The sequence below is a fragment of the Squalius cephalus genome (genome assembly GCF_949319135.1).
Source record: "Squalius cephalus genome assembly, chromosome: 8".
In the NCBI taxonomy this organism is placed as follows: domain Eukaryota; kingdom Metazoa; phylum Chordata; class Actinopteri; order Cypriniformes; family Leuciscidae; genus Squalius; species Squalius cephalus.
The window spans coordinates 42,791,390-42,809,045 of NC_137129.1; the positions used below are offsets into that span (position 1 = coordinate 42,791,390).

The following is a 17,656-nucleotide window of genomic DNA, read 5'->3' on the forward strand; positions in this document are numbered from 1 at the left end:
GGAACCTTGAAAAACTTGACTCCACAACTGGTGTGATTTTCACAGTCCACGACGCAACAAGTAGGCATTTTTTCTTGACGAGAAATTCTCTGGTTAACCCTCTGGGGTCTGAGCTGTTTTCTGGGCCTGGAGGTGTTCTGACATGCTCTGACATTTGTGGTTATTTCTGTTACTTGTGACATTTTCATGGCTAAAGTCTAATTACACTGTATTCAGCACAAACTGTGCTACAATAATATATCAGCAGCATGTATGTAAAAGTTTGTAGTTTTGAGATAATGACATTTATGCGTGGTTTGTGAAAATACAAAAATAAATTCTCACTGAAATAAGGTCATGAAACCCATACTGATTATTTCTTCACAAGACTTTTGAAAATTGTATGACGTAGCCTAGAATATTTGCTCTAAAACTATGTGAGAATCACCCTGACTGCTCATTCAGAGAAGACAATATATTGATTTAAAAATTTTACAACGTGTTTTGTGTGATAAAGCAATATGCGAAGGGGCGGATCATCTCATTAATATGAAAGCTTTCCACACCTGAGAAAGACAAAGAACCTCCCTAATGGCCCTATTAGGAGCTTATCAGGGTCCATCATTCTGACCACCCTTGCACAAAGAATGAGGAGATTTAAAAAAGAATGGCTTTTAAAATTGTTTGGATTTATTTACAACACAACATAATCCAAAGATACACAACAAAAAAGTACCATGTTCATGTACAGAGACATGTACTGTGAACGTTGAAGTCAGCAGGACTCAGTGGCATCTAGGCCCTGAAAAAAAAAAAAAGAAAAAAAAAAAAAAAAGTGAACATACTGATATCAAGAGAAAGGCTGCACGATTTTGGGAATACATTTTAGATTTTTCTTGTTAAAATTGCTTTTAAAAATTCACAGAATACGCACACACACTCACACAAATGTTTCCAACAATATATTATATAATGAACACCAGGTTTGTTGTGCCTTGTAGGTATAGGCTATGCGCAGTGCTGCATAAAATAATAACAATATAGCAGCCTATATATATTTTCAAAAAGATTTCAGTAACAACTAAGCTAGAGAAAAATATATTGATTATCATGTTACTTCAAATGTTTCCATTCGTTATGATGATATGAAATGAGATAATAGTAAAAACATGAAGCCGTTTGGAGCGTTTTGCTTTTCCAAAATATGATACATTCAAACGCGATTGCGATCAAAAATATGATACATTAAAACGCGTTCGCGATCAAAAATATGATACATTCAAACGCGATCGCGCTCAAATATAAAACATTATGGTTAGGCCTACCATATACATATCTACGTTTGAGCAGATATCCACAAACACAGTAACAGTAAACACGGGTCTAAATATTATAATATTCACCATATATATAGCAACAGTTCAACTGCAATGTGAAATTTATGCAACAATAGCAAACTAATATGTAAGAATTTCTTACCTTATCTTTCTTGTCTTCAAATATCGTTCTTCTTCTTCTGATGTAAATCCAATGTAAGCTCAGGCACGTCTTTCAAACTCGACGAAAAGTGAAGTGAAGTGTTTTGTTGTTGAGGTAATGAGGGCGATCGCGTTCCATGTGGAGATTTGCATGTGAATATCTTTTGCGCGAGTGGGCGTGGTAAATTAAAAAATAATTAGGAAGCGTTTGAGAAGCTGGACATCTTGTTGGTTTTATACAAATTACTTAAACAGAGAATATTTGTTTTCGTTTTGAATCCGATCATTTAAAAGTACACACTTAAATGTTTATAAAGGTGTATGGCTCATAAATGTGTGACAAGTATTCGCTGAGTTTTGTTTCAGTTTATAGACGTGCTCAAGAAAAAAAAGTTCACCGCGACGGAGAGGCAGAACGCACACCCTGTTTATTTTCTTTATTTTACAAAAGCTCAATGTTTTGATTTGATTGGAAGTGGACACATACAAAAGTAGAAATACCACAGATTCTTTTTTTATATTTCTTTTTTCTGTATGACCATAAATGACGGAGAAATTTAAGTTTATAGTGCTACAATGTGGAGAAAATGCAGCAAAACGCGCCCGCGCGTTTGTCGACCTCAGAGGGTTAACACACAATTCAATGGGATGGAATGAACTTTCTGACCCCGACATGCGCACTGCGAACTTAGAATTTTCCTGTGACGTCGAGCGTGAAGGGGTCTATTCAGAATATGCGTAAGTCCACAAGCATTATATGATAGCTTCTGTTACATAATTTCATATTTTTGAACGAAAACTGTTTGTGAATTTGCTACAGCAAAATGTTTTTTGTCTGAAGGATTATATTGCTTGTTGGAAATAACAAGAGGATGTTGGTTAGAAGTCTATTTTTAAGAATATGCTGAAGTTTGTATTAATTTACTACAAGTATGCTGCTAGTATAGGCACACATTTATTTTCCTGTTGGTTCTTTGCAATGTTGGGGCATATGCTGGCAAATGTAACCTTACAGTTGACTTGCCAAATCACTTCCATTTGTTTTATTAATAAAATTAATATAGGAAGTATTGGAAGTAAGTTTGTTATGGGTCATCATAAATACTTTGCTTTAAAAGTACCAAGTAGTAAAAAAAAATAATTTAATAATTTAATTTAATAATCGATAATCGTTACCCTCTGAATCGTAATCGAATCGAATCGTGAGGTGCCTAGAGATTCCCACCCCTAGCGCACGTGTGTTAATATTACAATAATACAGAGTAAGTTCATAGAACTGAGTGCCAAAGTTATGAGGCAGAGATGTTTATTTTTGAAGTGTGAGTTCTTATAGTGTAAATGTGACAAAACTGCAAATGAGAATGATCCTGTTGTATAAAGTGAACACTTATAAAATGTACATTTATTACAAAAATACTCTTTTGGATAAGAGAACAAAGATGACAGATGTTAAAGAGAAAAGTGCAGATATGATTGATGATAGACCAAAAATGTGATTTAAATGGAAAATGTTTGTTTTTGGTTTCATACAAATTTTGATAAGCTAATGTTTGTAAAATATGTGAGTATACATTTATGTGAAAACAGACCTTTCAAGAATATATTGCTTCATGTTATCCAAATGTGGATATAACCTGTGCTTAAATGCAAAGCAGACAAAAATAACAGAAAACAACTCATGATTGCAGATACAAAGTTAAATTGAAGTTGAAAATAAATATAATCCGAGTCATTGGAGAATGAGCAACTGTGTTCCTGCGTCACTGATTTCTCTGTAATATTTAATATATTTCCAGAGCACTCCTAGGAGAGGATTATATATATATCTGCCAGCGGAGACCTAGCCGGGACCCGCTACATTTGCATAAAAAAATAATATTCGGTTACACTTTATTTTATGGTGTCATTGTTACAGTGTAATTATATATTTATGTACTGAGTAATATTAAGCAACTACATGTACTCACTATAGGGTAAGTGTAGGATTAGGATTTGGTTGAGGGTTAGTTGCATGTAATTATGCATAATTTACTGTTATTAGTTCATGTAACATATGTAACAAGGACACTGTTAAATAAAGTGTTATTGAATATTCTTGCAATTCTTATGATATGGAAACTAACTAATCAAGCAGTTTGTAGAAGCGGGTCTGAACCTTAGACTGGACCTGTTAATGGTGCCGTGGATTAAGTCTCTGATTGTGAAGTTCTGCTTATCTGAGCTGTAGATCCTGAACTGAGAGACTGAAGAGTGTCATTGTTCTCTACAGGTTGAGTAAGTGTGGTGTTACAGATGAAGGTTGTGCTGCTCTGAGATCAGCTCTGAGATCAAACCCCTCACACCTGAGAGAACTGAATCTGACATGGAATAAAGTAGGAGATTCTGGAGTCAAGCAGCTTTCTGATCTACTGCAGGATCCTCACTGTAAACTGGAGATACTGAGGTAAGATTTTATAAAAGTCTCGACGTCATCTGTTTTTCTCCTGTGGTGAATAATGAATGATATACAAAAATAATATATACAAAAAATGTTTACCATCAAGTCACTGAAAAGGATGTTTAATCTTCATTAGATTATTTCCAAAGCTTCTGAGGTCATTTTACTTTTGATAGTGTTTTATGGTGTGTATTTCTAGACACCTTTAAACTTATTTTGATTATTCTCAGGTTAGGTAAAGTACGTCAAATCTGTCCTAAATCACAAGCATCTGAATTTTCATTCTCACAATCTATAGGTCAGAAGACTTCTTCATGGTCTGTTCAGTTCAGTATTTTAGAAATCAAAGACTTTTGGCAGGCGAGCTTCTTAGTTTCAATTAAATATAGTTTTATTATTTACAGGTTAACTAGTTTACAAAAAGGCATACTTGTAACAGGACAATTGCATTTTCCACAACTATAGTTATAAGCTTGATTGGATGACGTGAAGAGGTGATAACTGCTTTCATATACAAATCTGTTGAGGAGAAATTCATATATCTAATCATTTATATCAGTGTTTCCTGAACTGAGAGACTGAAGAGTGTCATTGTTCTCTACAGGTTGAGTTATTGTGGTGTTACAGATGAAGGTTGTGCTGCTCTGACTTCAGCTCTGAGATCAAACCCCTCACACCTGAGAGAACTGAATCTGTCATGGAATAATGTAGGAGATTCTGGAGTCGAGCAGCTTTCTGATCTTCTGAAGGATCCTCACTGTAAACTGGAGAAACTGTGGTAAGATTGTATAAAATTTCCCAACATAGTCCTCTATTTTAATGGTAAATAATGATTGCCATACAAAAAAAAAATCTGCTGTGAAATTACTAATGGAAATGTTGATTTTATTTTCATTAGATTTTTTCCAATGTGTCTGACATCATTTTACAATATTAATGATAGATTAAACATGACTGGATGATGTAAAGATGTGACAGCCGTGTTCATACACAGATATGTTGATGTTTTTGGGGTATTTGTGTGACACTCACAAAATAAGTTTTGTTGAGATTATTACTTTTTGTTTCCTTTCCTTCTATTGCAATAGTATTTTATTTCATTCTGATTTATATAATTGAATATTAATGAGAGGGTACGAAAAAGCACACAATGGCATGTGTTTCCTAAAATGGACACATGGCAGTAATCGCGAGTAGCGTCACACGGGGACATTTAGCGATGCGCAGAGCAAGATGAGCTCATAATCCGAGTCAATGGAGAATGAGCAACTGTGTTCCTGCGTCACTGATTTCTCTGTTATATTTAATATATTTCCAGGTCAGTTACACACCTTTTATGTGACTCCAGATGTTTATAAGCTTATATGAATCCCCAGTGAAGTGTGCTCCGTAATCTAAAAACATGTCAAGTGTGTAAACAGTTAAAATTGACAGTACTCAGTTGAGAAAATGGCGGCAGATGCCCACAGATTGTTTTTTATTTATTTCTTATGGCTTCGGGGCATTTGTGGGTTATTTCAGCGTGTGTGGAAAACAGCTATATGTGTTTAAAGGGTAAAAAGTTAATGTGAATGTACAGCATAAGATCAGTTACGGCTGCGACCATGTTTAAGGGCGCACGTGTGTTAATATTACAATAATACAGAGTAAGTTCATAGAACTGAGTGCCAAAGTTATGAGGCAGAGATGTTTACTTTTGAAGTGTGAGTTCTTATAGTGTAAATGTGACAAAACTTAACTGCAAATGAGAATTATCCTGTTGTATAAAGTGAACACTTATAAAATGTACATTTATTACAAAAATACTGTTTTGATAAGAGAACAAAGATGACAGATGTTAAAGAGAAAAGTGCAGATATGATAGACCAAAAATGTGATTTAAATGGAAAATGTTTGTTTTTGGTTTCATACAAATTTTGATAAGCTAATGTTTGTAAAATATGTGAGTATACATTTATGTGAAAACAGACCTTTCAAGAATATATTGCTTCATGTTATCCAAATGTGGATTTAACCTGTGCTTAAATGCAAAGCAGACAAAAATAACAGAAAACAACTCATGATTGCAGATACAAAGTTAAATTAAAGTTGAAAATAAATATAATCCGAGTCATTGGAGAATGAGCAACTGTGTTCCTGCGTCACTGATTTCTCTGTAATATTTAATATATTTCCAGAGCACTCCTAGGAGAGGATTATATATATATCTGCCTGTGGAGACCTAGCCGGGACCCGCTACATTTGCATAAAAAAATAATATTCGGTTACACTTTATTTTATGGTGTCATTGTTACAGTGTAATTATATATTTAAGTACTCAGTAATATTAAGCAACTACATGTACTCACTATAGGGTAAGTGTAGGATTAGGATTTGGTTGAGGGTTAGTTGCATGTAATTATGCATAATTTACTGTTATTAGTTCGTGTAACATATGTAACAAGCACACTGTTAAATAAAGTGTTATTGAATATTCTTGCAATTTTTATGATATGGAAACTAACTAATCAAGCAGTTTGTAGAAGCGGGTCTGAACCTTAGACTGGACCTGTTAATGGTGCCGTGGATTAAGTCTCTGATTGTGAAGTTCTGCTGATCTGAGCTGTAGATCCTGAACTGAGAGACTGAAGAGTGTCATTGTTCTCTACAGGTTGAGTTATTGTGGTGTTACAGATGAAGGTTGTGCTGCTCTGACTTCAGCTCTGAGATCAAACCCCTCACACCTGAGAGAACTGGATCTGACATGGAATAAAGTAGGAGATTCTGGAGTCGAGCAGCTTTCTGATCTACTGCAGGATCCTCACTGTAAACTGGAGATACTGTGGTAAGATTGTATAAAATTTCCCAACATAGTCCTCTATTTTAATGGTAAATAATGATTGCCATACAAAAAAAAAAAAAAAAAAATCTACTGTGAAATTACTAATGGTAAATGGTAAATGGACTGCATTTATATAGCGCTTTCACAGACCCAATGGCCACCAAAGCGCTTTACAATATTGCCTCACATTCACCCATTCACTCACTCATTCATACACCGACGGCGGTGTCAGCCATGCAAGGCGATCCAGCACGTCGGGAGCAGCTGGGGTTAGGTGTCTTGCTCAAGGACACCTCGACACTTGGTCAGGTGGAACCGGGGATTGAACCACCAACCTTACGGTTTGTAGACAATCTACATGAACCACTGAGCCACTGCCGCCCATGGAAATGTTGATTTTATTTTCATTAGATTTTTTCCAATGTGTCTGACATCATTTTACAATATTAATGATAGATTAAACATGACTGGATGATGTAAAGATGTGACAACCGTGTTCATACACAGATATGTTGATGGTTTTGGGGTATTTGTGTGACACTCACAAAATAAGTTTTGTTGAGATTATTACTTTTTGTTTCCTTTCCTTCTATTGCAATAGTATTTTATTTTATTCTGATTTATATAATTGAATATTAATGAGAGGGTACGGAAAAAGCACACAATGACGTGTTTCCTAAAATGGACACATGGCAGTAATCGCGAGTAGCGTCACACGGGGACATTTAGCGATGCGCAGAGAAAGATGAGCTCATAATCCGAGTCAATGGAGAATGAGCAACTGTGTTCCTGCGTCACTGATTTCTCTGTAATATTTAATATATTTCCAGAGCACTCCTAGGAGAGGATGATATATATATCTGCCAGCGGAGACCTAGCCGGGACCCGCTACATTTGCATAAAAAAATAATATTCGGTTACACTTTATTTTATGGTCAAGTCAAGTCAAGTCAAATTTTATTTCTATAGCACATTTAAAAACAACAGAGTTGCGCCAAAGTGCTGTACAGAGCTACAGTGTGCAAATAAAAAGCATTAGAATAGACAAGACAAAATACAATTATAGACACAATTACACCCAATATAATCCATTTAATAGATCATATAAAATCAATCAAAAGAGACTTAATTAAAAGCCAGAGAGAATAAATAAGTTTTAAGAGCCGATTTAAAACTGGATAATGACGGGGCAGACCTCACAGCGAAGGGCAAACTGTTCCAGAGTTTAGGTGCCGCAGCAGAGAAGGCCCGACCACCCTTGGTTTTGCAGCGAAAGCGCGGGACAGTTAAAAGAAGCTGATTACAAGACCTGAGAGTTCTTTGGGGAGTGTACAGAGTAAGAAGGTCAGATAGGTATTTTGGTGCAACACCGGATAGCGCCTTGTACACAAAAACTGCTATTTTAAAATCGATTCTGAACTTAACCGGAAGCCAATGTAAAGTTTCTAGGATAGGTGAAATGTGATCTCTCTTTTTTGTACCGGTCAGAAGTCTCGCTGCAGCATTTTGAACAATTTGCAGGCGAGAGATTGTAGTTTGAGGCAGACCACAGTACAGGGAATTACAGTAGTCCAGCCGTGATGTAATGAAGGCGTGGATTACAGTCTCTAAATCTTTCTGAGACAAGAAATGTTTTACCTTTGCAATAGATCTCAAGTGAAAGAAACTGCCTTTTACCACTGAGCTGACTTGTTTATCAAAGTTCAGTGCCGAATCAAATGTAAATCCGAGATTCCTTACATGAGGTCGAGCACTGACAGGGATCGAACCAGAATTAGAAGTAGATGAGAAGCTAGAGGGGCCTAAAGTCAAAATTTCGCTCTTACTTTCATTTAATTGTAAGAAATTATTTGCCATCCAACATTTGATCTCCTCAAAACAGTCACACAGTGCTTCCAGGGGATAAGACATATCAGTTTTTGCCGGTAGATAAAACTGAGTATCGTCAGCGTAACAGTGATAGGATATCCTATGTTTCTCAAAAATGGCACCCAGTGGCAACATATAGAGTGAAAAGAGGAGCGGGCTTAAAATGGACCCTTGGGGCACACCACAAAGGAGGGGAACAGATGTGGAAGTAAATTTCCCCATATTTACTGAGAAGGTTCTGTCTTTGAGATACGAGGCTAACCACTGCAAGGCAACACCATGAATGCCCACCACTTTTTCCAAACGATGCAGCAAGATACTATGGTCGATCGTATCAAAAGCAGCACTTAAATCTAATAAGACAAGCACTGCGTGCGATCCGGTGTCGAGGATTTGCAAAAGGTCATTGTTGACCTTCAACAAAGCAGTTTCTGTACTGTGCATAGATCTAAAACCAGACTGAAAAGTATCAGAAATATTGGATGTACTGAGATAGGTATTCAACTGGCTATGCACAACTCTCTCTAAAAGTTTAGAAATAAAAGGCAACTTAGATATAGGTCTAAAATTATTGAGGAGCGATGGATCCAAATGGGGTTTCTTAAGCAGAGGGTGAACTACAGCATGTTTAAAACTAGCAGGGACAATTCCGGTCGCTAGAGAACTATTAATAATATCTGTTACAGCTGGGCACAAAGTTTCAAACACTTCCTTAAAGAGACGAGTAGGAACAACATCAGACTCACAACTGGAACATTTTGCCCTAGAAACAATATCAGCCAGCTGAGAAGAGGAAACAGGGTGAAAACAGGTTAATGAATCGATTGGTGAGCAGGTCAGAGGTGGAGTATATATTACTGGCTTAATGGAACCCTTGATCGTCAAAACTTTTTCATTAAAAAACTGTGAAAAGTTCTCACATGTTTCTCGAGATAGAACAAGAGTAGGGGCTGGTAAGGGTTTTAGCACAGAATCAATTGTCTTAAACTGCATTCTCGGCCGGTTTGCATTTTCTGTGATGAGTTTTGAGAGGAATTTGGATTTTTCCTCTTTCACTGATTTTTGGTAAGTGATTAAGCATGCAGTTAAACATTCATATGAAATTTGAAGTTTATCTTTCTTCCACTTACGCTCTGCCTTACGACACTCTTGTCTAAGAGAGCGAGTAAAATCATTTAACCAAGGCTGTGAGGGGCCCTTTCCCTTAGCTTTCCTGGGCTTAAAGGGAGCAACAACGTCTAAAGAAATGGAGCAGGCTTTAGTAAAAACCTCCACCATCTCTTCAGTATTTAATTCGTCAAATGGGATGACATTCGCAAGGTTGGCCTGATAGTACTCAGAAAATAAGCTGGCAGTAGAAGGTTGGATAAAACGAGAGTAGTTCAAAGACTTTGAGCGAGTTGAGGTGGGAACAACACAAGCAGATTCAAACACAATTGGCATATGGTCTGAGATAGCAGCATCAACTACTCTCAGATTTGTTACGGGAAAACCATGTGACAACACCAGATCTAAAATGTGACCCAGATTATGAGTAGTGCTAAAGACTGATTGTGACAGGTTAAAAGATTCAATAAGACAAGAAAATTCTTTCACCAAAGGTTTAGATGGACAACAAATATGAATGTTAAAGTCTCCTAGAATCAACAGCCTATCACAACGGGATTACAATATTAGAAAGAAACTCAGAGAATTGTTGGATGAAATCTTTGTTAAATTTAGGAGGCCTGTAAATCAATGCACATAATACAGGACTCCCTATGTTAATTCTCATTAACTGTACTTCAAAGCTTGAGTACACATCCGTTTGCAGTTGATTGTTTTTAAAATGATTTTTAAAAACAGTAGCAGCACCCCCACCCTGACCGGAAAGTCTTGGGGTGGTAAAAAAGGCACAATCCGGGGGAGAAAGTTCACCAAGAGATGAGAATTCATCGGGTTTCAGCCAGGTTTCAGTCACAAATAGAAAGTCCAGTGAGTTTGTAGTGAAAAAGTCATTTAAAATGAACGATTTATTAGATAATGACCTCGCGTTTATCAAGGCCATCCTCAGTGTCTGAGATTCTGCTATTTCATGATTTGGAGATGAAATATTGATAGAACAAAGATTTAGTAGGTTTACTGACCGTAACTTTGCGACTGGCTTGGAGGAAGACCGACAGGATGAAATTACTGGAATGACGTCATTTGCCAGAGAAGTGAACTGTGCGTCTTTATAGAAACTGCGCCGGGATCCTCGGTGGACATAACGAGGACGGCGCACAATTTTCAAGTGAGCACAGTAATTATAAATGTCCACAGGCAGACGATATGTTGAGTTTAGTTTATGCAGATCCAGAGATGAGTAGAAGATAGCCATACTTGTATGATAATCAAGAGTCGGAACAGCAGTGTAGAAAAGTACATTAAAACAGCTGTGACATGCCAGAACAGTGAGCAGGAAGGACAGCATCCTCTGAAGCTCCACCATCACCAGGTCTAAGTCCTAACACACGTCAGTGAAGCCGCTGTTGTAATAGATGGCCGACGAGTAAATCGAGCAATATCCACATCAATACGATCCTCCGGCCGAAAGGCAGTAGCATCCCAGTCCGCAGCAGGACCGTCCGAGCGCAGAGCTGAGTCTATGCGACTCTTCCGCGACAGGCCGATGGTATAGATGAAGAGTATGCAGGTGGATCGGGAAATCCCGCGATTTACAGCCGATCATCCGGCGGAGACGGCCGATTCAATATTGCACTCACAAGACAAAGTCTTCCACGGCAAGCCAATGTTTTATGGAGATGAAGTGTTGGCAGGAAGTTCGGGCGAACCCCGCGATTAACAGCTGATCGTCCAGCCGAGAGTAGTCGATCACACTCGCCAAAATCCTTCCTACACCAGCCAGTAAGAGCCAATCCTCATCAGAGGAAATATAATTTTAGCGGACGAAAGGCCTTCAAGTAGACAGGCGCTCCCTTGAATCCAAAACGGATAGCTCAAAATTAAAATATAAGTTCACGCAAGAAAACTGAGCTGGTAGAGCAGCGGCAGTCAGACACGCCAGCGTGCACTCCAACCGGAAGGGGTGTGTTAGGGGTTAGGGGTGTGTTAGGGGTTGAGAAGGGGTTGGTGTCATTGTTACAGTGTAATTATATATTTAAGTACTGAGTAATATTAACCCTCTGGGGACCAAGCTGTTTTTGGGGTCCTTGAGATGTTCTGACATGCCTTGATATTTGTGCTTTTTTCAGTTATTTATAAACATGTTAATGGCAAAGGTGTAAATTCACTCTATATAGCACAAACAGGGCTACCATAATATGTGAGCAACGTTTATGTAGATGTTTGTATTTTTAAGAGAATAATGTTTATGCGTGGTTATTGGAAAAAAATAAAATGAAAGTTGCTGATTTAAGAACACAAAACACATAATAAATATGTGTCCACAAGACTTTTGACTAATTGATGTTGTCCCTTTGAATTCTAGCTTCAAAATTATGTGAAAATCATCCTGCCTGATTGTTCACATGAAACACTACATTGATTTAAACATTGTAAAACAGTTTTTTTGTCAGAAGAGGTTTATGCGTGGGAGTGGTAATGGTCATCAATATTAATGACATTCAGACCAGAGGTGTGACATAGACGCTCCCCCAAGTGTTAATGGGCCATCAGTGAGGCAGCCTGAACAAAGAATGAGGAGATTCAAATGTTTTGTTTTTCAATCTGTTTTATTGTAATTTTGTAAAAACAAAAGTAAAGGCAGGTATCTCACAGTAAATGCTTATGCCCCGTTGATGCGGGCTCTAAGCAAATCAAATGTGACCATATATTGCATATATGTGACCTTTTATATTAACATTACCAATCAATAATTGTTATGTTGTGCATGCATAACAACACATTTGTTGCAAAGCCACACAGGCACATATAGGCTACATTTGTATCATCACAAAGTATATAAACAAAATGTAACTAACATCTGTAAAATAGTAGGTAAATATGTACTTACTCTTTTTGATTTTTGTTGCTGCGTGTCCTCGTTGCAGTGGAAGGCGAGAGTGAACAAGCTACATTCCTTTTAAAAAAAGTTACAAAACATATGTAACATCAACCAATCTCCAAAAATAAATAATAAAGTCATACAGGCTCATATTATTAACACTAAGTATAAACAAAATTGAACTAACACCTGTAAAATAGTGGGTAAATATGTACTTACTCTTTCTGATTTCTGACTGTGTTGCTAAGCGCACTCCGAGTTGCAGGCGGAGGTAGTGATGAAGCTACATTCCTTTTAAAAAAGTTGAAGAATATTATTACATAAATATAACTATAGTAGCATTAGTCTATAATGAATTACTGATGTAAATAATTTTAGACGCGTGCAATAAGCCTATATGCGTGTCAATGGGCCATTACCGGAGAGGCACACCGCAAACATTAGCCTAACACATTTGTGCACTTCATTAACTGGGTATATTTACACATTTCAGCACATTTACACACATTTACAACTGATATTTGCGAGCATGCATCGTTAATGATAATGAGGCAGCATTTATATAGTCAAAATATAATCTAAACACCTACTAGGCCTACTTTCTAAAATAATTTCTAAATTCTATCTTTCATACATAATGATCTAAACATATCATTTAGGCTACACATACAAATACAAATTTCCTAACCAAGGGGTGTAGCATATGTACACAAAAAAACAAAACAAAACAAAACATTTTTAACGTTGAAATGGTACGAGATATTAAATTCATGGTATAGATATGCACTTTCATTAGATCGTGTTGAATATAGGTAGATATAAAATGTCAGTACTCTGGATGGCAAGTCCACCCAGTATAATATGTAAGCTCATGTTTTGAATAGCTTGTCAACTAATGCAAGTAAGAATAAATACTTACTCATCCGAAATTCTATCCACGGCTGGATCAAGTCGCTCTTCAAAATACAAACGGTCGTCATCAGAGTAGTTGCGCTCCTCTTCTGATGAAAATCTGGACTCTTCGTCGATAGTATCCAGGACGAACTGCAGGGCTTCCGCACCGGTGTACCGTGTCATCTTCCCAACGCGCAGGTGACGAAATGATGAAACTTGAAGCGTTTAATGCATTTGCTTGGGGGCGTTTACCTGTTTTGCATAGATGGCTTAGCACATTATCTTGTGAATAGCGCGCTCCGTGAGTAGGCGTGAACGAATTAAAGTCAATGAGCTCGTAATGAGCTCGACTGGAATCGCTCTCTTTTTATACAGATTACAGAAGCTGATAATATTTGTTTTTTATATAAATGACTTCATTTAACAGATGCGATCTCAAGCTTTATGCCCGTGGGTCTGTTTGACTGAATTTTCGCGGAGTTATAGATCATTTTCGAATGCGTTTCAAATGGGAGTTTACTGACAGAGAGAAGGCAGAAATCGCATCATGTTAAAGTTTCTTTATTTGTCAAAAAGCAAAACACTTTATTTTTATTGTGAGTATACAGAAAAAAAATAGAAACTGAACAGGATCGATTGATGTATAACACGAAAATTAAAGATCAAAATTAACAGAGCATTTTGTGTTTATTTTTCATTGCTAAAAAAAAAAACGAGCAAAACGCGCCGGCGCGTTTTTGGTCCCCAGAGGGTTAAGCAACTACATGTACTCACTATAGGGTTAGGGTAGGATTTGGCTGAGGGTTAGTTACATGTAATTATGCATAATTTACTGTTATTAGTTCATGTAACATATGTAACAAGGACACTGTTAAATAAAGTGTTATTGAATATTCTTGCAATTTTTATGATATGGAAACTAACTAATCAAGCAGTTTGTAGAAGCGGGTCTGAACCTTAGAATGGACCTGTTAATGGTGCCGTGGATTAAGTCTCTTATTGTGAAGTTCTGCTTATGAGCTGTAGATCCTGAACTGAGAGACTGAAGAGTGTCATTGTTCTCTACAGGTTGTGGGAATGTGGTGTTACAGATGAAGGTTGTGCTGATCTGACTTCAGCTCTGAGATCAAACCCCTCACACCTGAGAAAACTGACTCTGTCATGGAATAAAGTAGGAGATTCTGGAGTCAAGCAGCTTTCTGATCTACTGCAGGATCCTCACTGTAAACTGGAGAAACTGGGGTAAGATTGTATAAAAGTCTCAGCGTTGTCTGTTTCTCTCCTGTGGTGAATAATGAATGATATACAAAAATAATATATAATATATACAAAAAAGTTTACCATCAAGTCACTGAAAAGGATGAATAATCTAGATTTTAGATTTTTTCCAAAGCTTCTGAGGTCATTTTACTTTTGATAGTGTTTTATGGTGTGTATTTCTAGACACCTTTAACCTTATTTTGAATTTTCTCAGGTTAGGTAAAGTACGTCAAATCTGTCATAAATCATAAGCATCTGAATTTTCATTCTCACAATCTATAGGTCAGAAGACTTCTTCATGATCTGTTCAGTTCAGTATTTTAGAAATCAAAGACTTTTGGCAGACGAGCTTCTTAGATTCAATTAAATATAGGTTTATTATTTACAGGTTAACTAATTTACAAAAAAGGCATACTTTTAACAGGACAATTGCATATTTTCCACAACAAATGTTATAAGCATGATTGGATGATGTGAAGAGGTGACAACTGCTTTCATATACAAATCTGTTGAAGAGAAATTCATATATATCTTATTATTTATATCAGTGTTTGCTGAACTGAGAGACTGAAGAGTGTCATTGTTCTCTATAGGTTGAGATGGTGTGGTGTTACAGATGAAGGTTGTGCTGCTCTGACTTCAGCTCTGAGATCAAACCCCTCACACCTGAGAGAACTGGATCTGTCATGGAATAAAGTAGGAGATTCAGGAGTCAAGCTGCTCTCTGATCTGAGGAAAGATCCACATTATAAACTGGAGATGCTTCAGTGAGTAGTGATGATTAAAACTGTTCATATTTTAATTGAAAGTTAATTTAGTTTCTTAGTTTACTTTCATTGTGATGGTGAATTACTATAAACATGTTTAATAAGAGTTTAATTCATTTATTTTTTCATTATAGTTTATAGCAACAATCAAATATCTTCAAGTTTCTTTTTATTTCAAACAATTCAATATTTTGCTTTTATCATTGTCAATGTTAATTGCAATAAAAGATAATGGTAAATATTTATCACTATATTCTTATCATAAATAAAACTGACCCAGTGACACAGAAAGAGGACAGTCATACAGGATTATAGATAAGCTTTAACAATCGTGTATCTCAGTATTATAATATAATCTCTCAGTTAATCATCTCAGTAGTTTCTTTTAGTTGTTCTAAAGTTGATAATGCAATAATGTCGCACACATTTGACTGTCTGTGTTTTACTTACAGGTTCTAGATGTTAGTCTGACCTTCTCTGGATCAGCTGATGGAGAATAAAGAGCCTCTACAGACACAATCACATTCAACAGAATCAACAGACACAAACCCACAGTGATCATCACACACACATGTGTGTGTAACTTTACTGAATGATCCAATCCTTCATCCAAAGTCAAACAAGGAAACCTTCAACCAGATGAAACTGGATAAATATTCTGAATGTTCAGATCCAATCTGACCTCTGACCTGTAATGCCTGAATCATAATCATACACTGTTCGCTCGTTGGTCAGAGGAGAACTGAGAGACTGAGTCTGGTTTCTGCCAAGGTTTTCTTCTCCATTCTGTCACTAATGGAGTTTGAGTTCCTGCACTGTCGCCTCTGGCTTGCTTAGTTGGAGAAACTTAATATTCAACAATATTATTGATCTGATCTGACACCATTATATGAGAACTGAACTGAGCTGGACGATGACATCACGGTTTTCTCCAGAGCGGCTGTATAGATAAATGAACTAAAGTAATAACCTTTTTATAACAGAAATGAATCAACACTGAACTTACTTAAGCTGGACTATGACAATATTTTCTTCTAGATCTGTTGTACAGCAGAAACAAAATTTGTTGCATTATTTTCCTGTTATCACTGTAAAGCTGCTTTGAAAACATCTGTATTGTAAAAAGCGCTATATAAATAAAGGTGACTTGACTTTTGTTTCTACAGAAGTGACATTTATACTGCAAACGCTCTACTACAAACATCTCCATATATAATATTTATTTATTGATTTAATGTGAGTAATTCAGCCCACCAAACATATTCAAATGCCTTTGATTATAGTAACATTCACAATTAAATCATCTATTGTCTTTTATTTCTTTTTTATTCAAAAGCAATGATGCATCGCCACTTTTAAGTGTCAAATGAAAAGTGTCGTGCCCTTCGGTAGTAGTAAATAAAAAAAGAAATAGACTTAGCCCTCACACTGTTGAACAAGTCCTGTTCCTTAATAAAAAAAAACCTTTAATTTATTAAATTACCCACAAAATAAGATGTTAGCTCCCCAGTTCACAAGCACTTCACCATTCCACACAATTTTCGGTTCTATACGGTTATCCGGACCACACGTGTGTCTTTTAGTGTATAGTCCGTATAGTCATCCCTGATTGGTCTTAACCCCAGTGACGGGTAGGTTTAGGGGCAGGGTTAGGGGTAGGCCATCGTGTGGCCCGGATAACCGTATAGTACCCAATTTTCTTTTATTTTGATTATATATGCCTACATGAGCCTTGCCTATGAACTCATAGGATTAGGACTGAGGCTGAAGTTTATGTGAATAAGGCTGCATTTGTAGATCGAAGCAGATTCATAAATGAATTCATACAGTTGTTTGTTCATACATTGTATAAGAACTACATCAACACTAACACATGAATTATGAGGATTAATTGTATTGCTTTGTGGTTTACAAAGCACAAAGTGATTTATTAAATGGGAAAAGAAAAAAAAAAACGGTCTTCTAGGACAGAAAAGCAGCTTTTCCACCTTTTGACCACAAGATGTCGTTAGTGTGCAACGTGTTGAAAAACTTCGAGTAATGAAGCATTTTACGATACAGTCGAGGGGGAAAGCCCCAATGCTTCACAAAGCTTCATTTCACCATCACTACCAGAGGGTGAGACAGGAACGGGAAAACCAGGAACATGGAAAACAGTGGAAATGC

At 36.7% G+C, this 17,656-nt stretch overlaps 1 protein-coding gene across 1 annotated transcript in view; it reads left to right on the top strand.

Annotated features, from left to right (window-relative positions):
• Positions 1-16,792, top strand: part of LOC307163671 (protein NLRC3-like) — a 32,849-nt gene extending 16,057 nt beyond the window's left edge. Inside the window, exons 8-13 of the mRNA XM_079879819.1 lie at positions 3,727-3,900; positions 4,499-4,672; positions 6,545-6,718; positions 14,532-14,705; positions 15,317-15,490; positions 15,943-16,792. Of these exons, the coding sequence (XP_079735945.1) occupies positions 3,727-3,900; positions 4,499-4,672; positions 6,545-6,718; positions 14,532-14,705; positions 15,317-15,490; positions 15,943-15,949 (877 nt within the window). The 3' untranslated portion in view covers positions 15,950-16,792. The remainder of the gene's footprint in view (positions 1-3,726; positions 3,901-4,498; positions 4,673-6,544; positions 6,719-14,531; positions 14,706-15,316; positions 15,491-15,942) is intronic.
• Positions 16,793-17,656: the final 864 nt, after the last annotated feature.